At 53.1% G+C, this 23167-nt stretch overlaps 1 protein-coding gene across 1 annotated transcript in view; it reads left to right on the top strand.

Moving 5' to 3' along the window:
- Positions 1-2178: 2178 nt before the first annotated feature.
- Positions 2179-23167, top strand: part of PLEKHG2 (pleckstrin homology and RhoGEF domain containing G2) — a 64200-nt gene continuing 43211 nt past the window's right edge. Inside the window, 3 exon segments of the mRNA XM_048501760.1 lie at positions 2179-2624; positions 17880-17953; positions 18576-19027. Of these exon segments, the coding sequence (XP_048357717.1) occupies positions 17905-17953; positions 18576-19027 (501 nt within the window). The 5' untranslated portion in view covers positions 2179-2624; positions 17880-17904.

Genomic DNA, 23167 nt, shown 5'->3' with positions numbered 1-23167 from the left:
CTTCCTCTTTTGCTGGGACTCCCTTGACAAGCGAAGCTCGCTTTTCTCTCACACAGTGTGCGTGTGTTTGTGTTTCTGCAGGCCAGCCAAGGAGATGGACCCAGACCGGCCATTTCCCTCTCCATCTGGAACACATTTGTTTTGTCTTCCACAGCAGAAGCCTGAGAGCGCCCCAGCCCCAGCAAGCTTGCAGGGGCTTTGCAGTGCCCTAGTAGGGATGCCAACCTCCAGGTAGGGTCTGGAGATCTCCTGGAATGTTGACTGATTTCCAGACAACAGAGATCGGTTCCCCTCCGGCAAACGGCTGCTCAGACTCTACATACAGCAAACCCAAGAGGACCAAATGAACCAAAGCTGCGTCAACAACAAAGAAAAGATTTCTTATAACATAATTATACTGTTATCATTGTTACAAGCCAAATACAAGAGACAGTTATAAACCAGGGTTAATTTCACTCTTAAAAAAAATAAACTGCTTCAGCACAAAGCGTTGAACGTCCTTATTAAGGTAAACAAGTTGAAGTCCACAAAAGAAAATCCTTTAAAGCGTCTGAAATCAACATCTTTTTAAGCTTCTCAGTACGGAGTTTACAGTTGCTGCACGTTGTATAATTGGGGTAAAATAAGCTTGTAAATCAGCCCAGCAGCTGGTGTAAATACAAGCTGAGTGTCAAGGAGAAAACTGTTTAAGCCCCACACTGTTGAGCTTTGAGTTGCACGGACTGGATGGCCCTATGTCCCCCCCTTTCTCCTCCCCCCTTCTCCAGGGTCCACACTCAAAAATCTCCAAGAATTTCCCAGTCCTGATTGGCAACCTTGGGGGGAAGGGTGCAAGCGCCCCCCCCCCCCACTACTGATCCCCTTCTCTGTGGTCAGGGTGGCTTTTAAAATCACTGCTGTTGGGGTGTGAGTTCAAGTCCTTCTTCTCCTTGAGGGTCCCACCTGGGCTCCCAGAACACAGGTGTCAGGTGGGCTTCTCTTGAGACTGGCCACCCATCTCGGCCCTTTATGTCCATGCTTTTAGTAGGACAGCCTTGATGGGTGGGGGAAGGGGCAGGATTTGGATGCTCTTTGAAGGGGGAGGTGAATAGGGAGAGGGCAGGCAGAGAAGGATGGGTGCACTGTTGATTTGTGTGTAGCCCCCTTGCCACAAGCGGACACACCCTCCCTTCTCAGCTCTGCAGAGATCCACCAGACCACGGCCACACAGCCCGGAAAACCCACAACAACCTCATTATATCTTCGTGAAATGAACTACAGTTTGCTTCCTCAGGATGGTATCATCAGCCTTGCTTGCTTCTGCAGTGGCACTCCAGATGTTCTTCTATGGCACTCCAGATGTTCATGGACTACGATTCCCATCAGCCCCTGCCAGCATGGCCAATTGGCCATTGCTGGGGGGGGGGCGCTCTTCTCCAGTTGCTGTAGCCACCTTCTGCCCAGCCAGCAAATAATATCTTGTCCTCCTCAGGTCATGAGAACCAGCATAGTGTAGTGGTTAGAGGTTTGGACTACGATCTGGGTAATCCCCGGTTCGAATCTTCATTCCGCCATGTCAGACCCTGGGCCAATCACACACACTCAGACAATCTGCCTCACAGGGTTGTTGTGTGGACAAAACGGGGGGGAATGGTGGGCCCCCATTGGAGACAACGGTGGGGTCTAACCAAATAAATCAAGCCCAGAGAAGCTGGCAGCCAGAGTGGGACGTTTTGCAGGCGCTCAGGGGAACGCCCACCCCTCCCCCAATTCCAGGGCGAGGGTCGCTCGCTCTGCAGTGGGAACTATCTGGGGACTGGGGGGGGGGGGAGATCCTGCAGGGGGAGGGGGTGCCACGGAATCCACCCTCCAACAGCAGCCATGTTCTCCAGGGGCACCGATCTAGTCGGCTGGGGATCAGCTGCCATTCCAGACGACCCCCCAGCGCCCTCCCCCCTAACGATGAACAACGGGAGGGGGGGAGAAAAGGAGCCCCGGTGGGCTCTGCGCCGGTAGGGTTAGGATCGGCGCGCAGCGTGGCCATCCGCTTATTGGGAAGCGGCCCAGATTCCCAGAGCCGGGGAGCAAAGAGTTAACGCCCCCCCCCCCCCGCCGGAGCATCTGTGTTCGCGCAGGAAACTGCCCGGCAGAAGGGGGGCGGGAGAATGCGCGGGCCCCCTCCCTCCCCCCCTCCCCGTCGGCCCGCCCCCTCACCCAGCCCCTCCGGCGAGGAGCTGTCGCGGGGCTCTGTTGCTCGCCCGCCGTCCGCGGAGAGGTTTCGGCCGCTTCCCAGACCTCCCAGCGGGTCCCCCCCCCGCCCCCGCCCCCGCCGCCCCCCCCAGACATTAGACGCGGAGAACCAGCGAGCCGTTTGCAGGATCGGGGCGCGGGGGGCGTCTTGCTTTGTGCTTGGAAAGGTGGGGGGGGGGAGAGAAGGGCAGCGCGACCCCCATGCGGGCGCCCGGGAAGCCTCGCTGGACGACCCCCCGCCCCCCCGCCCCTCCTGCCCCGCCCCCCAGGTCGGAGGGCTCCGCCGGTGCTGCCACGACCCCGGGCGCGAGGGTGGGGGCTGGGCAGCGAGAAGCCCCCTCCTGCTGATGCCCCCCGCCCCGGGACACCGAGAGGCGAAGAGCAGGGGCCAGAAGGTAAGGTCGTTTCCCGTGTGCCCCCCACCCACCCCCCAGCCCCGCGTGTTGGCTCAGAAGTCACCCACCCCACCCACCCCTCAATCCAGCGTGCCTTGCACCTCCCTTTGCAGCGGCAGGATTCCAGCCCGGCGAGCGAGAGGCTTCTGAGCATGCACCGAGTGCTTTTTTCCTCTCTGGCGCCGGGGGTCCCCGGCTCGCGGCTTGGGACTGGCCAGGAGCAGCCTGCTTCTCCGGCGTCTCCTGAAGATGCCGCCACGTTGCCGGCTCCGAGGAGACCCACCCGAGCCCACGCTGTGGAAGCCGGGGCGGGGGGGCGCTCAGGATTCGCACCGGCCCCTTCTAGGAGCGCGCCCGTGAGCGACGCGGGAGTCGGCTCGCTGGCCTTTGGGCGGACTTCACATTGCCCAGAGCCCCCCTCCCCCGCGACATTTCCTGCCCGCCCCCCCCCCCCCCCCCCCGCGGGAGAGAGATGTGCCGGCCGGGGCTTTGATCCCGGGTATTGCCCAATTTCGCTGGTGCCTGCAAGGGCTTTGGGAGGTCGTAAACTTCATCCCAGATTTCTGGGGCGGGCTTGGGCTGAGCTCTCTGTGCATGGCCAGAGGCTCTGTGGGTGGCGTTGGTTCTGCTAAGGCAGAGCCGATCTTCTTCGGTTGGGCAACTGCCTCTTTCTCCCCCCCCCCCGGAGCAAGACACCCCCCCCCCCAAGAAATTCTATGGGGTGGATATCAAGCAGATGGATCACCTTTGTGACCTACCTTCCTGTACCCTTTTATCCCAGATGAAGTTCCATTGAACTGAATGAGACTCACTTCTGAGGAAGGTGCATAGGGTCGGGCCATTCTCCCACTCCCGGAGGTTAAAAGATGGGATTTGGGGGAGGGGGGCTCCTGGTTTAAATATCTGCTCGAGGGTCAGTGGGATGTGTGTGTGTGTGTGTGTGTTCATGTTTGTGTTCTTGAGGACACAACAGTTCTTTGTTGGGATTAATTCATGTGCAGTGAAAGGGCATGGTTTTATTGGGGAACTGTTGTCCTGGATTCAAAACCTCCCATTTCCCAGGAGGGCAGGAACTTTGGCGAGGAAGAAGACCCAACACTGATTTATTTGGGGCTGGAAGTGAAGCCAGGGCCCCATCTCTCTTTCCCGTCCCTTGTTTCAGGGGCATTGTGATAATGATGGGGGGGGGGGGGGTGTCTTTTCATCCTGGAGAGCGGAGTTAGGTCTGAGCATGCTGTGTGAACTAGATAATTTTGCAAACCCTCGCCCCACTCAGACTGGTCCCGGCAAAGGTTGGGGGCACATTGGCTGAGCTATGGTGGGGGGTGTTGTTGGTGAGCGATGAACAAGAGCAGGCGGCAGTTGTACTTTGACTGCAATCTCCAAGGTTCGGAGAGAGAAAGAGAGGAATTGGCGGGGGGGGGGGGCAGCCCCCTCTGATCAATGTCTCTTGTAAGAGCTCTGGATTTGGCTTTCATTGTGTGTGTGGGGGGGGGGAGGGGAAGAATCTTGTACCCAAAGTCTGAGGGATCCACTGGGGGAGCATGTGATCTCTGTTTTGGAAGAGACCTGCAATTCAGAGAGCTGGGTATGGAACCACAGTCTTAAATTGGGTGGGTATTATGTGGTGGCGGAGGGAGAGGAAATGGCTAGTATGGAATTGGGGGGGGGGGTGTGTTTTCTTGACCCGGAATCTGCGTTGGGAAGGCATTTTGCAGGAAGCGACAAATCCAGACACAGAAGGGGCAAGAGAGCAGGTCTGAAATTAGGGGAAAGGGTGATTGGGGGGGGGGGGTCCAGCTGGAATTTGGCAGGGAGGGGGTATTTTCCCCATCTGGCCTACCTGACCAAGAGGATGAGAAGAAGCTGAGAATAGGCAGCATCTTCAGGAATCATCGCGGCAGCCTGCCCAGCTCGGCTTGCTGTGCCTGCCGAAGCTTCATAAAATCCTTTCCCTTCGGGCCAACTAGTGGGATCAGGCTGCATCACTCTGCACGTTCTCAGATGCATTCATTGCTGGCACTTCACATCATCAAGAAAAGGTGTGTATCAGCCCACTGGGAAAGGTGTTGTGGAACCAAGCCGGCAAGGAAGTGGTGCTGTTTTGTCTTGGAGCCCCAAACCCCCTTCAGCACCCTGGAATTGGAAGTAGCGAGGATTGAGCCCCTCTGTACATCCTCAGAGACACTCTTTTGGGCATGACTCATTGAGCTCTGAGCATTTGAAAGCAATCTCTGAAGCCAAGCCCCTTGTATATGTTGGGAAGCTTTTTGGCTTTGTTTCTACTTGTTTTGGAGCAACAGGTACCAATAAGCTTAACCTCCAAGAGCCAAGGCAGTCTATCTCTCAATTCCAGCTGCTGGGAACACGCAAGGAATAAATATGATCTCTCCATCTTGCTCGTGAGCTTCTGACTGGGGATGTTTGCATTGTGATGTGAAGCTGCAGAGAAAACCCCAACGCTCAACAGCAACACCTCCCAATCGGAACTGGAGCGCAAAGGATGCCGGACCCAGGCAGCCGTGGTCGAAGGACTGGCATGATTGGACCCCAGAAGCAGTGTAATATTTGGTGTCAGCTCTGCTGAGGCATGGTTTTGGGTGCTGGATTGCGGGTTTTGTGGTATGCAGCCAGGGGCCGTCTGCAAAATTTGGGCCAGGAAATGACTTGGCTGGTGTAGGCTGAATTTGCCGGCTGCCTTTTGGTTGGGAAAGAAAGCCGGCAGCTTATCTTGAAACGACCTGCCCATCGTGGCTTCTTACTGCCCTGGAAGCCTTCCTTGGTGTTTGCTTTCGCACCCCACCCCCCTCCCAAAGAGTGACGTTTCCAGGATGACCTACTTGCCTCTGTGAGCCGTTCGTTCCTTTCAGAAATTGTGAGCTGTCTCCTCTGAAGCTTGATGCCTGTTCCTGGTCCCAACTGAGTTCCTTGGTGATGCAAGAAACCTCTTCTGCCCGTGCTCAGAGGAAGGCTTTATTCTTGCTCAGTTATTGGATTTTAAAAAGTGGTTCTGGAGTTGAGCTCTGGCTCAGCGAGGACTCTGGAGACGCGGCTGCTGCCAGCCAAAACTGCCGATTGGCCGGCTCCTTCAAGCTTCCCAAATGCGCCGGTTCCAGACTTTGGAGCCCTTTTCTTCTTCCAGATGCACCAGAACTAGCTGAGGTCATTCCAGGACACTCTGCAACAGCAACCGACTGGACGTGGAGGCATCTCTGGGGCTGTGCTCCTCCTCTGCAAATCTTCCCCCTTTTTCAGAAACTGAAGCAATACAAACAACCACCCTTCTTCCCTGTTTGGTGAAGCCTGCAGGTCTGTTTGGGGCAGATCCCTGGAAGAGAGTGGGCAGGAGACTTGGGTGTGGAGTCTTTTTTTTAAAAAAACCCCTCTCTGTTTGGGAAGGGAACGTGGCAGCGGAGCAGCTCAATAAGAGAATCTGAGATCTCAACCCTTCCTCCCCCTTAGAGCAGAATTCTTCCATTGCATCAAGTAATTCAGTCATTTTGTTCTTCTACAGGGCAGAGAGCCTTCTTTCCCCTCCAGTCACCACAACTGGGTTTTTATTAAGTCCTACACACCACACTGACTCTTTTTTTCCCTCCCCTAGAAGAGTATAAAATAGGAAGCCCCAAATTTTATCCCAACATAGCCCCTGTCTCTGGAACTTGAAGAATCCCTTTCATCTTTGATCCTCACTCCCTAACACAATGCAATAAGAGGCTGGACAGCTTGAATCAAATGTCGGTCAGCCGGTCACCACGCCACCACAGCAAAACAGAAGCAGTGTATTTCTGCATGGCAGGGGGTTGGACTGGGTGGCCCTTCTGGTCTCTTCCAACTCTATGATTCTGTAATATTTTTATCCCCTCCTTTCCTCCCAGTAGCTCAGGGAAGAATACATTGTTTCCTCCCCTCCCCATTTTATCCTTTTGATCCCTGCTCTAGTCTAGCTTTCAGACTGTTTCCAAGGGCGGCTCAATACATAGTGCATTACAGCAGTCCAGTCAAGAGGTCACCAGAGAGAGAATGAGTTGCCCACCTCTTTCATGGCAGAAAGACGCATTTGAACATTGGCCTTCTTAATCCTAGTTTAATGCTCCAACCACTTTGCCACAGTAGCGTGGACAATAAAGGCTGTCTTTTCTGCCTTGTGGCTCTCCAAGCAAATATGAGATGGTGTAAATGCTCACTGAAAACCAACAACATGTAGAAGACAGGCAGAGATTCAATAATGGCATTAATAGCACCAGTTTGGTGGCATCGCCGAATTCAGGGATGCGGCTCCATCTGAGAGAAGATCTCTTCAGGCCAAAGCCAAAACCACGAGTTGTGCATCCAGAGGCAAACAGGCAATTTGTGGTATTCATGAGGGCAGCCACAGGCCACTGCGGAGTGGCTGCATCTTGCTCCAGCCCAGCTTTCAGGCTTCCTCCAAGGGCAGCCCCATACACAGTACATTACAGCAGTCAAGTCAAGAGATCACCAGAGCACACAGAACAGCAACCAGCTCTCTCGTGTCCAGAAAGAGGAGCAACTAGCCAGCCACAGGGTCTATGATCCAGATCAAAGCCAGTACCCCTCTGTGAATGCAAAAGGCACTTACGAAACTCACTGCCACAAGATGTAGAGATGGCTGCCAAATCGGATTAGGCAAATGGGTGGAGGAGAGGTCTGTCCATTTGGGGCTGAATGCCCTGCATTCAGTGTGCCCTCTGGGGATATCTGGTTGGTCACCGTGGAGAATGGGATGCCACAGGGGATAGACCTGCAGTCCAGTGCAGCCAGGCTCTTCTTGTCCCCCACCTACAGTAGACGGACCCCTGAATCCAAATCAAGCTGCCAAGCCATGGCCAGAGCTTCTGCAAGAACTGGACTGTTTCAATCTATTCACCCTCCTCCAGCCCACGACAGGAGTCAGCCATTCAAAGCTGGCTCTGATGCTAGAAAAGATGAAATGGAGCCACATCTTGTCAGCGAGCCGATGGCTCCCAGCCCCGAGTGACCTCACCTGGTGGCTGCACACAGACATTGAAAAGCACACCTGTGAAAAGGAGGGGGGCATGCTCTGGCTGCAGACAGCGTCTCTCTTCCTCTGGCGCCTTTGTGGGCACAGGCACAAAATCTGCCCAGTGGCCTGCTCAGAGCTCTCTGCCTGGGAAGCAAGCATTTCCACCCACTGTGTTGTCGAAGGCTTTCACGGCCAGAATCACTGGGGTGCTGTGTGGTTTCCGGACTGTGTGGCTGTGTTCTAGCAGCATTCTCTCCTGATGTTTCGCCTGCATCTGTGGCTGGCAGCATCTTCAGAGGATCTGATAGTAGGAAAGGAAAGCAAGTGGAGTGTATATACCCGTGGTGGCTAACCTTTGGCACTCCAGATGTTATGGACTACAATTCCCATCAGCCCCTGCCAGCATGGCCAATTGGCCATGCTGGCAGGGGCTGATGGGTCCATAACATCCTGGAATACAAAATTCCTTCCTGCCACTATTATATACTGTGAGGTCAATAGGTGAGGCCATCAGAAGATGCCAGCCACAGATGCAGGCGAAACGTCAGGAGAGAATGCTGCTAGAACATGGCCATACAGCCCGGAAACCACACAGCACCCCATTTCCACCCACGCCAGCGATGCAGGCCTGTGCCCCGGGACCTGTCTGGGGGACCTTCCGCATTCCAAGAGGGTGTGCATTTCTCTCTCTTGCTTCTCCCCACCTTGCCAAAACCACTTGCCTTCCCAGGAGCGGCCGTGGTCTGGTGCTCGGCTTTCTGCTCGGCATGCAGAAGGTCCCTGGAACCTCCAGTTAAACGGAACAGGCAGCCCGGGGGGCGGGGGGGGGGATTGTGTGTGTGATGCGAAAGACCCTCTTCTGCTGGAGGCTCTGGAGAGCTGCTGCCAGTCAGAGCAGACAGCACTGATTCTGGTGGACCAGGGCTCTGATACAGTCGAAGGCAGTTTCAGGTGTGGGCGGTTTGGGGAGAGACTCTGGCTCAGGGGTCAGGCAGGCGGAAGAAGAAGAGTTTGGATTTATATCCCCCCTTCTCTCCTGCAGGAGACTCAAAGGGGCTGACAATCTCCTTGCCCTTCCCCCCTCACAACAATCACCCTGTGAGGTAGGTGGGGCTGAGAGAGCTCCGAGAAGCTGTGACTAGCCCAAGGTCACCTGGCTGGCGTGTGTGGGAGTGCCCAGGCTAATCTGAATTCCCCAGATAAGCCTCCACAGCTCCAAATGACAAAGAATCGGCCCGGTTCCTCCAAATTAGATACACGAGCTCTTAACCTCCTACGCCACTGCTGCCAGGAAGAAGGTCCGGAACTCAGTCCTGGAATCTCTGTTCAAAGGACCAGGCAGGAGGTGAGGAAGACTTTGCCTGAGACCTCGGAGAGCACTAGAAGACCTCAACTCCCTGAAGCCCCCGTTTGGCACGCAGAAGTTCCCGGGTTCGGTGCCCGGCAGCATCTCCAGTCAACAGAGGAGAAGCCCCAGGCAGGCGGTGTACTTAAACGGTCCCTCTGCCCGATGCTCGAGAGAGTAGACAGTAAGGGCCTTGATGTGGGTCGAGGGTCGACTCAGCGCAAGGCAGCCCTCTGTGTTCCCTGAGTGGAGCTCCATCCTGTTCCTGATTTCGGAAGCGTTGGCTTGGCAGGCCTTCTGGGGAGACCAGCTGCCTCCCTGCAGCCTGTTCTGGAAGGTAACATTTGCCGAACGCGCTCCAGATTGGATTTTTGAAAAGAAAATGAACAGTTGTGTTTTTTAAAAAAATGATGCCTACCGTCCCTCCGCCTCTTCCTCCTCCCCCTCCCAGCTGCTTTACTGCATTCAAAGAGGGTTTTTTTTTTTTAATTGCCTCTCATCAGCTTCCGTTTTCAGCACAATTAACTTCACATAATTTCTACATGATGCAACTGGGGGTCCATTTTTCTACCAATCCAGCAGAACCTGGTTAACTGTCCTCCAAGAATCTTGTGGCATTTAAGCAATAAGTAATTAACCTTCACTTGGGCACAAAAACTGAACTCTGGCTAGGGTTGCCATCTCCAGGTGAGGACTGGAGATTACCCGGGAATTACAGACTACAGAGATCAGTACCCCTAGATCAGTAGTGGCGAACCTTTGGCACTCCAGATGTTATGGACTACAATTCCCATCAGCCCCTGCCAGCATGGCCAATTGGCCATGCTGGCAAGGCTTGAAGTGTAATCCTCTTTATCTGGAGGTCCCTAGACCCCTAGATGAAATGGCATCTTGAGGGCAAATTTAATGGTATATCATAGATTCTAGAGCCAAAATCCCTCCCCAAATACCCCCTCCACAGACACTCTCCCAAAATCTCCAGGAATTTTCCGGCCAGGTTAGTATCCCTGGTATTGGCCTGGGGGGCCCTCCTCTTCCCATCCCCACCCCGGCTATTGCTTAACTTCGTTCAGCCCCGGCCTACCCTTGACTGCCCACGTCCATACTGGTGGTCCAGAATGCGGTGAGAGTCCACATACAAGACCTGTCCTCTACTGTCTGCCTTGATAACCCGGTTGAATTTTGGACTGTTTTCAAGGTTTGGTGTTAACCTTCAAAGGCCTTGAGTGGTCTGAGACTGTCGCATTACCTCGGGGCCACCTTTCTCCATGTTGCCCTTGGAGGACTTTTCCGTTCCTCCAATCTGCTGGGCATCTCCAGCCCCAGAATATATAGGTAGCTTCCACCTGATTACTTCCCACCTTTACAGTCCCTTGCTCCTACTGGGTGGAATGCTTTACCTGCGGATTTTAGAGCTCTGCAAAACATTACCCAATTCGAGGGCATGCGAGAGACAGTGTTTTTTTCCATGGAGAAGCTGTGCATGCTTTGTGTCTGGGCAGAGATGGAACGGATGAGGTCTTCAAGACGTCCCCAGGGGTTTAGAAACAATGGTTGGTTTTTTCCAAGTCGGAAAAAGAAGATAGTTTATAACTGTGCACATGTAAGGGCTATTTATTTATTTCTCTGTGTATTGATCTTCCAGCTGCTTTTCCCACGCTCAGAAAAGAATCAACCTGAGAGCAGGTAAATGTACATTTTTTTAAGAACAACAAAGATTGAACAGCTAAAACATCCTTTCTTCAGTTAAGGAGCAGCAATTAGTAGGAGGTTAAGAGCTTCGTGTATCTAATTTGGAGAACCCGGGTTTGATTCTCCGGCTCTGCCGCTTCTGAGCTGTGGAGGCTTATCAGGGAATTCAGATTAATACAACACACTTACCTACACACGCCATGGCTGGGTGACCTTGGGCTAGTCACAGCTTCGGAGCTCTCTCAGCCCACACCTACTTCACAGGAGTGTTTGTTGTGAGGGGAAGGAGACAGAGATTGTCAGCCCCTTTGGAGTCTCCTGCAGGAGAGAAAGGGGAATATAAATCCAAACTCTTCTTCTTCTTAAAATGATCGTTGATGGCGTTCAAGTTGGTTTTGTATTGAGGCATGTGGATCAGGGAGCAGGGAAGGGCAGTACCTTAGAATAATAGAACCATAGATTTGGAAGAGAGACAACAAGAGCCATCCAGTCCACCCCTGCAGAGACACACAATCAAAGCTCCCAACATATGTTCATCCAGCCTCTGTTTAAAAACCTCCAAAGAAGGAGACTTGATGTATTGTCGAAGGCTTTCATGGCAGATTCAATTGGTTGTGGTGCATTTTCCGGTCTGTGTGGCCGTGGTCTTGTAGATCTTCCTAATGTTTCGCCTGCATCTGTGGCAGGCATCTTCAGAGGTGTATCGTGGCTCACTGTGGTCTTTTTCTCAGCTCAGCTCTGGGGAATGGGAGGAATAATGATGAAGAAGAGCTTCTCTGACCATATAGAAGGCCAAGGCCCTTCCAAGCCAAACTGCAGCCAATTACAGGCGACTAAGGCCCGAGAATCCAGGAGATGATCCAGGAGATAAGAATCCTGCCGAGATCTGAAGAGGAAGGAAATGGCCATCTTCAAATATTTCCGCTTTCATTTAACTGCAGATGGGGAACTCTTGCTTTGGGTGAAAACCAAATCATTGCAAAAGACAAGAAGTTCCCACCAGCATTGGGGAAACATTTGGGGGTTGAAAAGATGTGTTTATTTCTGTGGAGGGACCCTTAATTGCCTGCCTTGCATTTTGCTACGACCCCAAACAGTTTTATGTTGGAAGTCCAGTAAGCTTTGGATTGGTTCGGAAGTGAGATGCTTCAGCAGAGCGGGCTGGCCTCTCTGGTGCCGAGTTATCGTTGTGAAATTAGACCAATTCATCCAAAGACAAATTGGACTGAAACCTGCGTTTGTGGCCACTCTTGCAGTTGAGAAGGGCTTGGAACTGCCCCCCTCTAACGAGAGGGGAAAAAACCAGTGGGGAAAAACAACAGAGGAAGAGCCACAAAAGGCTGTTTTGGGAAGCTTTGAAGGAGTCTGTCCCTTAAGAACATAAGAACAAGCCAGCTGGATCAGACCAGAGTCCATCTAGTCCAGCTCTCTGCTACCAAGAGTGGCCCACCAGGTGCCTTTGGGAGCTCACAGGCAGGATGTGAAAGCAAGGACCTTCTGCGGCTGCTGCTCGGATCACCTGGTCTGCTAAGGCATTTGCAATCTCAGATCAAGGAGGATCAAGATTGTGGGAGCCATAGATCAGCTTCTCCTCCATAAATCTGTCCGAGCACTTTTAAAGCTATCCAGGATCGTGGCCATCACCACCTCCTGTGGCAGCATATTCCAAACACCAATCACACGTTGCGTGAAGAAGTGTTTCCTTTTATTAGTCCTAATTCTTCCCCAGCATTTTCAATGAATGCCCCTGGTTCTAGTATTGTGAGAAAGAGAGAAAATTTCTCTCTGTCAACATTTTCTACCCCATGCATAATTTTATAGACTTCAATCATATCTTCAATCCACTGGCAATGAATAGATAGAGAGGACGGCTGATCAGAGAAGTGTCTCTTTGGACTGACTGGCTTGCCTGTTCCTGGCTTACAATCCTGCCAGGTTTCCATGCCGCTGGTACCAACTTTCTCGTTCAGAGCTGGTGGGAGAGACTATCGCGCTGCACTCCGCCATCAATGTGGAACTCTTGTGTGGGAAGGGTTCCAGGCGCACTTCCACTCTAGGGAACCACAATGGGCTGGAGAAGAATGAAAGGGCGTGACCAGCTGGCCTGCTGAATTCTCCCTTCTTAAGCAAAATCCCCGGCTGTTGGAGCCCGGAAGCTTTAGAGCTGAGCTTGCAGCCCGTTTTCTTGGTGAAGGCTCAGTGTTTCTCGAGCAAAGAGTTCGTGTCCTAAAAGTTTCCGCGTTACTCCAAGATATAAATCTGAAATTAAGCAAAGGATTTGGGGCTCGGAACTCTTGCAAAATACCATCGGTTCCGAACATGATATTGGGGTTGTCAAACTATTTGACTGATCTAGAGTGTTGCGGGACTGCGGAGTTGAATGTGAACACGGCCATACAACTCAGAACACGTGGAACACTGAAGCCATACAACAGAAAACCCACAACACCCTAAGTGATTCCGGCCCGTAAGCCTTGACAAAATATTTGACTGACCCATTGGTTTAGAAACACAAGGATGACTTTCACATTGGCATTGTCAAAGTGTTTTGCCTAATTTATTGATTCCCAAACACGGGATCATTCACTCCAGCCCATCTAAAGGCGGAACTACTTTCAAGACAGTAAAATAGGATTCGACCCAGTTCCTGAGAAGGGTACTAACTTAGGTAGAAGCCATTATTCCCCACTGCAACCAGCTTGATCCCAGCTTCCGGTGGAATCATCCTGTGCCTCTTCGCCACTCCGTTCCGATTGGCTACCGTTCTACGGCCATGTTCCGTCTATCCCCTGCGTTATAAAAAAAACTGCCACAGGAATGGAGGGACTAAGGTGGCGTTTTTTGATTGGCCAGCTGTACACATGCCCGAAACACTCAGCTGTGATTGGCTGAATGGGGGACTCCTGGCACCAGAGAACCCGCACTTTACTGGAATCGAGCTGAGTTCGAGCGTGGTTCCCTGAAAAAGTAGCAGTTCCCAACTGGAGTCGGAAATTTGACCGTTACACGGGGCGAAGCTGGTACAAAACCACGTCGATCCCAGTGGCTGTGCGGAGCACTTAGGTCGAACGCAGCTCGAACTTAGGTCGATAACGCAAGTGCGGAATCGACCTAAGTATTCTTCCACCTGCTTTATTAGACGGGAGAAGATGCATGGTGTGCCGCTTCTTGAGCATTCATGTCCGTGGGCTGCTGGGGAAATCGAAACAGCTGGATTCGTGCTGCTCCATTACACCTTCTGTTATGACCTGAGATAGATATTTATTATGCCTGTCCTCCAAAAAATCCTGGGACAATCAAAATTCCTAGCAGACCTTGAGTCTGAAAACTTGGGCAGAGTTGCCGGATCGTGTGCAGCTGCCAGAGTCTCTCGAGGTGCAGCATTGGTTTAGAGACAATTGCCTTTTAGAAAATTTGCACATATATTCTTATAACTGCTCTGATAATATAAGTTACGTTCTGCTTGTCCGTGGCCTTAATAAATTAATGATGGATCAATCATGTGCCAATTTTTCCCCGGCAGATGCGATGAGAGAGGGTTTCCACTTCCTGGTCCACATCATGTGGCGTACCTCGCACACAGGCCCCGGGCCTCCATCGCCTTGGCAGAATCCGGCCCCCTTCCATTCTCGGCCTGTCCGCCTGAGATCTGCTGAATGGTCTTGGGCCAGGGAGGGCTGAATCTTCCCCCCCCCCTCGACCCCCGACCTGCTGCCACTCTTGAATGAAGGCTTTGTTTCTCAGAGGCAGCCGTGCCTCTTTGCCCTCCCGGCTGCAGGATGGAGTGACGCATCCCCTCCGTTTTTACAAGACTTCCACAGGGACAGCTGGAACAAAGAGCTTTGTGTGGGGCGGGGGGGGGGGGGGGCGAGTCCAGGCTCTGCAAAGAGTTGGTGGGTTAGCCAAGATTTGCAGATTGGGGAACCGCAAGTCTACTAAAAAAATATTTTGAACAGGATGCAAACTTCCCTTGTGGTCGGAGCGTCGGGAGTGCCCCGCTGGGTCGGGGCAAAGGCCCGCCGAGTCTGTCCTCTCTGTGTATTTGCCTAAAGCTACGTCAGTATAGTGGCCATCATGTGGCAAGGAGTTCCACAGGACGATGTGGGGGAGGACTTTCTGTGGTCTGTCCAGAATCTGTTGAAAACACTTGGCTGCCTCGGCCCATCAAGGTCTACGTTGTCCACAGCTCTGCAGGGCTGAGGTATTGCCTGCTCAGACTGGCAGCCGCTCTCCGGGATCTCAGGCCGAGGGACTCTGACGTCACCTCCTGCCTGGACTGAAAGAGGGACTCTCTCTCGAGGGCCACTGAGCTGCAGCCCCTCCTGTCCATTATTTTTGTTTTGGGGTGAACTTCAGCCGAAATCCCAAGAAGGAAGGGACGGACCCCCAGCCACGTTCTCTAGCCCATAACCCTGCAGAAACCTCTGCCCTGTTCCTGCTCCCTCTCTGTTTTCCCCTATAGCAGTGGTGGCGAACCTTTGGCACTCCAGATGTTATGGACTACAATTCCCATCAGCCCCTGCCAGCATGGCCTGGCCATGCTATGATATGAGAATCCATAACATCTAGTCTGGAGACCGCCACCATGGCCCTATAGTGAAAACACCGCCAAACGCTTCCGCTTTCTGTCACAGGGAAACAGCTGCAGCCCCTCTGTCAGGCGGCAAGTGAACCAGGTGGTTGGACCTGTGGAGAGGTTGTCAGGAGGGGGCGGACACACATCAGCGCTGATGAAATGGCTCCCTTGCTGTTTATGTCTCTTCACACATTACCTGGGTCCAGGGCTTAGGGCTGCCAACTTCCAGGTGGGGCCTGGAGATCTCCTGGAATCACAGCTGATTTCCAGACAACTAAGATCTGTTCTCCCTGGGGAAAGTGGCCGCTGTGGCGGGTGGGTGGGCCCTGCTGAGAACCCTGCCCTCCCCACACCCTTCTCTCCTGAGGTTCACAGCTGGCAACTCCATGCTGTCGAGATCTGACATCTGTTCCCACACACCCCCATCCCCGTGGTAGCTACGCCACTTTCTGGATTAGAGAGATTTGGGAGCGCAGTTTGGGGAGGGGGGTGCCGTAGGCTCAGCAGGAACGAGGGGCCAAAGTTTCCACTTCCTCCAGGGGGAACGGACCTCTGTCGTCTGGAGGTCGGTTGTCATTCCGGGAGATCTCTAGATTCTACCTGGATGTGGAGGCTATATAGCAGTGATGGCGAACCTATGGCACGGGTGCCAGAGGTGGCACTCAGAGCCCTCTCTGTGGGCACGCACAAACAGAGTTCATCATGTGGGGGGTGGAAAATCACTCCCCCCACACACACACATCTAGGCTGGCCTGGGCTGCTGGGCTCGATTATTAGCATTAAAGCTAAGACCTAGTTTTGGGGAAGCAGTGTAGGTAACCCTGTTAAGCTCTTAAACCCCACTTTGATTACCATGCAAAAGAACTAAAAGTGTGATCCCTTTACCTGGAAGTGAGCTTTCGGTTTAGCACAGCAATGGGGCTTGCTTCTAGGTAAACCCTCCTAGGGTGCATTGATTCACCCGTTAGAAGGGATTGCAGTTGCTTCAAAGCAAAGCCAACAACTACCACCAAGCTTTCTCCCGAGTAACGCACGCCTCAGAGCCAACCGTTTTTTCTTAACTAAAACCTCAGTATTCAGGTTAAATTGCCGTGTGGGCACTTTGCGATAAATGAGTGGGTTTTGGGTTGCAGTTTGGGCACTCGGTCTCGAAAAGGTTCGCCATCACTGGTATATAGAAATTGGTTTTCTGAAGGAAATGGCTTCTTCAGAAGGTGGACTTTGTGGCATTTCCCTCTGCGGAGGACTCTCCCTTCCCCCGGGCACCACCCGCCAATCTCCAGAAACTTCCCAACTAGGGTTGCCAGCAGAGGCGTACCTCCCATTGGGCAAAGTGGGCAGCTGCCCTGGGCGCCACCTTGTGGTGGGCGACAAAATTGCAGGTTTGTGAGGGATTTTGTATTTTCCAGTGTTTTCCGTTTTGGCCTGCAGAGGGCGCAGATTTTAGGCTAGCAGCACCAAAATTTCAGGGATTTTTGGGAGACTCTCTGATGATATCACCCAGGTTTGGTGAGGTTTGGTTTAGGAGTCCAAAGTGTGGACTCCCAAAGGGATGCCCCATCCCATTGTTTCCAATGGGAGCTAATAGGAGATGGGGCTACACTTTTGAGGGGTCCATAACTTTGGACCCCTAGACAGACTTCACCAAATCTGATTAGTATCATCAGTAGGGTCTCACGATACTCTGAAATTTTGGTTATATATATTGCACCCTGACAACAGAGCACCCTAAATTCCCCAGATTCTCTTTTTAAATTCCCTCCCTTCCCACCAATGCTTGTTTTTCGTTCTTTCTTTATGTATCCTCAGATTGCCTAATATAAGGGTTGTTGTTGTTGTTGTTATTGTTGTTATCAAATCTACCCCCCTTGGCATGGGATTTCCAAAGGGAGAATCTGAGGTCCCCCCAGTTTAAACACTTCATTTTAAACTGATGCTGTTTAGAGGGTGGATTCCAGCATCACTTGTTTAGCCAACTTTAGAGAGCCCAGATTTTGGAAATCTCCACCTTAAAGAGGAGAATCTGAGCCCCCCCCAGTTTAAATAACATTAGAAAGTGATGCTGTTTCCCCCAATTGGGGAATGGATACAACACCATAAAATGTTTTCATATGAGTAATAAAACATTTTAGAAAGCATTTTGAAAATGTTTTTCAAATATTATTTCGGACTGTGTGGTATGGCCCAGTACTTTATGTTCAGATTTGTGAGTTGGGGGGATGTTCTATAATGTGATGGGTGACTTTGAAACGACCTGGTGGGAAAAAATAATTGTTTGGTCATGTGGTGGGGAGGGTGGCATGCCCATGGGGGGGGGGGGCATCAAACTCGGGACTTGCCCCAGGGCTCAAGTTAGCCTAGAGTAGGCAAGCCTCTTTCTGGTTGCCAGCTCCCATTTGGGCAACACCTGGAGATTTGGAGGTGGGTCCCGAGGGAGGAGGCTCCGCGGGGGGGGGGCGTGTTGCCAGGGAGCCTGCCCTCCCCAGCAACGGTTTTCTCCAGGGGAACTGATCTCTGTTGCCTGGGGATCGGCCTGCAGGTGGGAAGATCCCAGGCCCATACAGAGGTTAGCACAGGTTGGTCAGGACAGGGAGGTCCCGTTTCTGTCAGAGTCGCTCATTGTCTCCTTCCTTGCAGGGCGAGTGCCAGAGACCCCTTCACCATGCCAGAGGGAGCCGGCCAGGGCAGCACCAAGAAAGGAGGCAAGGCAGGTCGTGCCCTGTGCCCCTCCCATGAACAGGAGGAACGGCCGAGAGGCCTGTCAGTGCAATCCCTGTTTCACTTCCCAAGTCCGGCACGAAAATCTGTCTGGCTTTCCAGTATTTCCAATGAATTTTGCTTTTTTCCCGCCCTTGTCAGCTGCAGTGCTTTAAATGCACGTTTGAGGAAGGGGGGGAGGGAGGGAGGGGGGGCACAGAGAAGGTTCCCCGGGTTTTCTTCTTCGCGCATGGCCTCCTCCCAGAATGCACTTCGGCAGAAACCACAGCTTCAAAAGGTGAGGGGGGAAAAAAGCCACAAAAGGCTGTTGAAGAGCCAGCCGGGCGCATTTTTTGTGTGAAAATGCAGCTCAGAGCGCAGGGGTGGGCGAGTGCGTGGGGTTGTGGGGGCAGGGAGGCAGGCGGTGGATCCGCCCCAACTGAATTGGTCCTTCAAATGTGAAACTAAACACCATCCGCGATGTGTCCTGAGCGTCCTCTTTGGAGAAAGTGGGCAGATGCGCCGCCAAACCTGACAAAGGAGCCTCGAAAGATAATGCCCTGAAACCTGGTTGGTCTCTCAACGCACCTGGACTGGGGATCTAACTGCAGAAGTGACTGGTCTTTCCCCTTGCAGGACCCCGACCCTCGTCCGTCTCTTCGCTGGGTGGCATTGACTCCAACATGGCGACGGACCCCATTTTGGGGAGCTGCAACCTCTGGTGAGCTGCCGGTTCTGCTTCAGACAGCGACCGTCCTGTCGGCCTCAGCTCCTCGTGCCGCTTCCACCGGCTTCTCTGCAAGACATGCCGCAGGAGCACCTTGTAGCAGCAGCAGCCCCGGTGGAGGCTTGGGGGCTGCCCACCTCTGCACTCCACACAATACCAGAATGGCAGCGACATCAGCCTGGACCTCACCCCGCTGACCCTGCTGGACAGTGCATTGGGAGAGGCCCGGCAGGGTTCCAAGCCCTGCAGCTGGAGCAAAGAACGACGGGCGACGCTCTCTCACCTGGACCGGGTGGTGCTGGAGATCGTGGAAACGGAGCAGGCCTACGTCATGGCGTGGACTACTCAGAGCATTGTGGAGGTAGGAGAGGAGCGGTCAGAGGGGCGCAGCTTTTGTGGACGGGGCTGTTGGATGTCCTCCCTTTTGGGCCAGTAAGATTGGTCTGCCCCCTATTTCTGTCCTCACAACAGCCCTGTGAGGGTGGGGAGTCTGAGAGTGGCTGACTTGGCCCATTAATCTTCATGGCTAACAACCTGAGCCAAGGCAAGCTGGATCAACCAGGGTCTGAGGTTCTACCTCAGGGGTGTCCAACTCAGGCGCTTCAGATGTCCATGGACTACAATTCCCATCAGCCCCTGCTGACATGGCCAATCGTAGTCCATGAACTTCTGAAGCGCCAGAGTTGGACACCTTTGGTCTACCTAGTCCTGCCTCCTTCTTTTCCTGGGAAGCTCTGCAGAATGCATGTCTACTGCCAGTCAAGAACTGGTCTACAAAGAGTGACTGCCTCTGACCATGGAGGTTCCATTTAGACATGGTTACTAGGATTTCCAACCTTCAGGCCTTCTCTTGGAATTACAGCTAACTCCAGACATCTGTGACCATTTCTTCTGGAGGAAATGGCAGCGCCAAGAGGCAGAGACTATGGGAGAGGTTCCTCCCCTCCCCAGACTCCGCCTTCTGTAGACGCTGTCCCCAGATCTCCAGAAATTTCCCAAGCTGCATTTGGCAACCCTAACTGGGGCTAATAGCCAGGTGAACTCTCCACCCACCCACCCCAAATCACCAATCCAGAGGCAGCTCTCTGTCTTCCATGAATTCCTTGAATCTCCTTCAGAACTGTCATCAGGTTGCAATGAATTCCTCCGCTTTGTGAAGGAGTGCTTTCTTTTGAATGTCTTGGGATCTTCTGCCAATCGAGTGCATTGCATGACCCCCAGGTTCTAGTGTTGTTATAAGAGTGGGAGAGGCATTCTCTGGGTCTTTTCCCACTTACCTTCTGCTACGCGCTACTCAGGTCCCGTGGCACTCCCTCACTACAGAGCGGCTGACTGCCACTAGCCAGCCCCTCAGCCGTCATTTCTGGCTAGCTGGAAGCGAAATAGCACAGCGACCCTTGGAGAGCTGGGTGATGAGAAGAGAAAACTCCAAGTAGCGCCAGAAATGACTCTGCAGCATTGTGTAGCCTTGGTGGTAGAGGGAAAAGTGGGGAAAGGCCCTCTGTCTCCCAAGTCTAAACCTTTGCCATGTCCCCACCTTAGCTGTCTTTTCTGTAAGCAGGATTTGAACTTGGGTCGTCCTGGTTCAACTCCCATATCCCACTGGGGAATCTGTTCTCACAAAGCCAGCAGGGACACCATTCTGCTCAGCCTGCCCTCCTCCTCTTTACAAGCTCAGGGAAAGCCCAAATGCCTCTGTGAAAACCCGCCTTCCTGTGCTATCAACTGAGAGGCCGTATAGAAGCAGCCATATTTCCACTGCCCATAATTCCAGCAGCAGATGGCAATTCTGCCTTCGCGGGCAAAGATTCCAAGAGAGTCCTGCTCCGGGAGTTTGCCTTTAATTTTCCCAAAGCCCCAGAGTTCCCATGAGCCACAAAAGGTTTATGATCCAGGAGTTCACCTTAACCAGGTCAAATCTATGTTTCCTTTTCATCCATCTTGCAAGCTGCCTAAATTGATTGGCTGGAACTTGGTTCTAAGCACCAGTTGACATTTTCCAGACTCCCTGTGAATTTTATAGGGCAGACCAAATGTGGGCCACCTCCCAGAATCACAACCGGCATCCAGACAACACATATTAATTCCCCTGGAGAAAACCGGCTGCTTCGAAGGATGGGATTTGTGGCATCTCTGGCTGAAATCTCCAGAAATTTCCAAGCCTGGAGTGGCCACCAACCCCAGGCCTGCAGGTTCCAAGACGTCAGCTGTCTGGATAGGGTCCTTGTCATGCCACGTTTCTGCCCCACCCAGGAGCAGTCGCGCATTCAGTGCAGTACCGTGTGCCACGTTGCTCTGATCTCCTGACGGAGCTGGGCTGCCCGGCTAACATTTCGAAAGATCTCCCCCGGAGCAGACTGAATCTGGGGAGAGCGACCCGTCAGTCTGGCGGCTGCCTTCCCCAGTGCTTGTGGGATCGTTCTTGCTTGCCACTGTTTGTTTGTTTATTTGTTTATTATTGAGATTTATATACCGCCCTACCCCCGGAACGGAGCAAATAAACAAAATACAGAATAATAAGGCACCATTAACTATAAATATAAAAATCCATTAAAATACAGCGGTCAGTACGCTGTTAGGACCAGGAGGCCGTGCGGGAAACAGCTGTCGCTTTGATCGAGCGGAGTTCTTTGGCCAAAGGCTGGGTCATGTGTCTTTTCCCCCAGGTTGTTTAAATCTAACATCGTTCACACATGCTTCTGGGAGAAGAGCTGCCAACCTCCAGGGGGTGCCTGGAGATCTCCTGGGATTACAACTGATCTCCGGGTGACAGAGATCAGTTCACCTTGAGAAAATGGCTGCTTTGGAAGGTGGCTTCTTCGGCATTCTGCCCCACTGATGTCCCTCCCCTCCCCAAACCTCGTCCTCCTCAAGTCTTTCCCCCCCATCTCCAGATATTTCCCAACTTGAAGTTGACAGCACCATTGGGGGAGCATCAGGAGGAGTGTCTCTGGGCAGGGGTCTGCTAGCCTGCGGCTCTCAGATGTTAAGTGGACTACCAATCCCATCCAGCCCCTGGCAGGGGCTGATGGGATTTGTAGTCCATAAACATCTGGAGAGCCGCAGGTTGCAGACCCCTGCTCTAGGGAAAATGTATCCCAGGGGCAAAATCTGAATCTCCACCCCCCCCACCCCACCCCGGCACCCAGGTCTACAGCCTGGAGCCAGCAAGCGCAGCCTGAACCCAGTGATTAGATGGTGTGTTCCCAGGAACATGTGATACCCCATGTGCCTCTGGCAGATACGCCCCTGGAGAGTATAGCAAGGGCCACTTGCCAGAATGGGCACTACACTGGGGAACCCTGCTGTAATCAGAACCCCCCCTCCCCCCTGTCCCCTGGACATCGGATAAACAATGCAATTGGACTAGGATCAGAAAAGTGAAAAAATATATGTCAAAAGAAAAAGGTACGGGAACTGACTTATTGTCAACAATGTAGAACAGACCTGGGCATTATACAGCCCGCGGGCCACATCCGGCCCGCCGGATGACCCTGACTGGCCCCCCTGCCGTGCTGGGGAGCGAGGCTCCTTTGAAAGCCGGTTGCCTTGGCTGCCGGCTTCTGCAGGGCTTTCAAAAGCGCCTCGCCCCCCTGCCTTTTGACCCGGCCCTCCACAATATTTTCTGTTTCTTATGCGGCCCCATGGAAAAAATAATTGCCCACCCCTGATGTAGAAGATGTAATGACACAAGTAGGAGACGCGGCAGTAAAGGCAGGGCCAGGCGTCCCATGAACGGGCTGGGTGGGCTTTCTGGGTTGCATGGCTCTCGTCTGACAAATGTTCCCCCTCCACCTGTGGCTGGCATCTTCAGAGGCATCTCATCGTGAGATCCGTTTCCCTCCGTGGCATAGTCTGGAGTGATTGCGTGGTGGCGGGTGTGCTTTGTCTACCTTGCAGGAGGGGGAGGCGCGTTTGCGTGTGTCTGGTGCAACTCTGGACTGTGCCACAGAAAGAAACCCCTCTCTCTGTGACTTGCCTCTGGAGATGCCAGCCACAGATGCAGGCGAGACATTAGGAGCAAAAACTGCCAGACTGGGGCCACCCCACCCGGAAAACCCAAAACAGCCGGTTGATTCTGGCCATGAAAGCCTTTGACAACACAGCCAATGAATGTGGGAACAGACCACACCCCTGTTCCTTTTGTAAAGAAGAAGCCTGTTCCCCTTATCAGCAGGGTTCCTTCTGTGGGCATTTCCTCCAAACGTACACAGGCTCCTCCCACCCTAGAGCTTGTGGCCGCTGCTCCGGCACCTGCCTCTTTCTCCGCTTCGGGCATTCCCCTCTCCTCTCTGCAGCCCTGGAGGACAGACCCCTCCCCTCCTCCTCTTCCTCCAGCCTCTCCCTTTCTTGTTAGAATGTCTGGAATTCCTTCTGCTCCCCAGGGACCACTCAGGGAAGGGGGGAGGGCAAGGCAGCCGGGGTCTCCTTCCCCTTCTCAGAGCGAGGGGGCGGGGGTGGAAATCTGAGCAGGTCTTCGGTTGTTCTCATACAGCCCGCT

This window comes from Sphaerodactylus townsendi, linkage group LG06 (genome assembly GCF_021028975.2).
Source record: "Sphaerodactylus townsendi isolate TG3544 linkage group LG06, MPM_Stown_v2.3, whole genome shotgun sequence".
Classification (NCBI taxonomy): Eukaryota; Metazoa; Chordata; class Lepidosauria; order Squamata; family Sphaerodactylidae; genus Sphaerodactylus; species Sphaerodactylus townsendi.
Note: the sequence above shows the minus strand (reverse complement) of the source record. Positions and strands in the feature narration are given on the sequence as shown.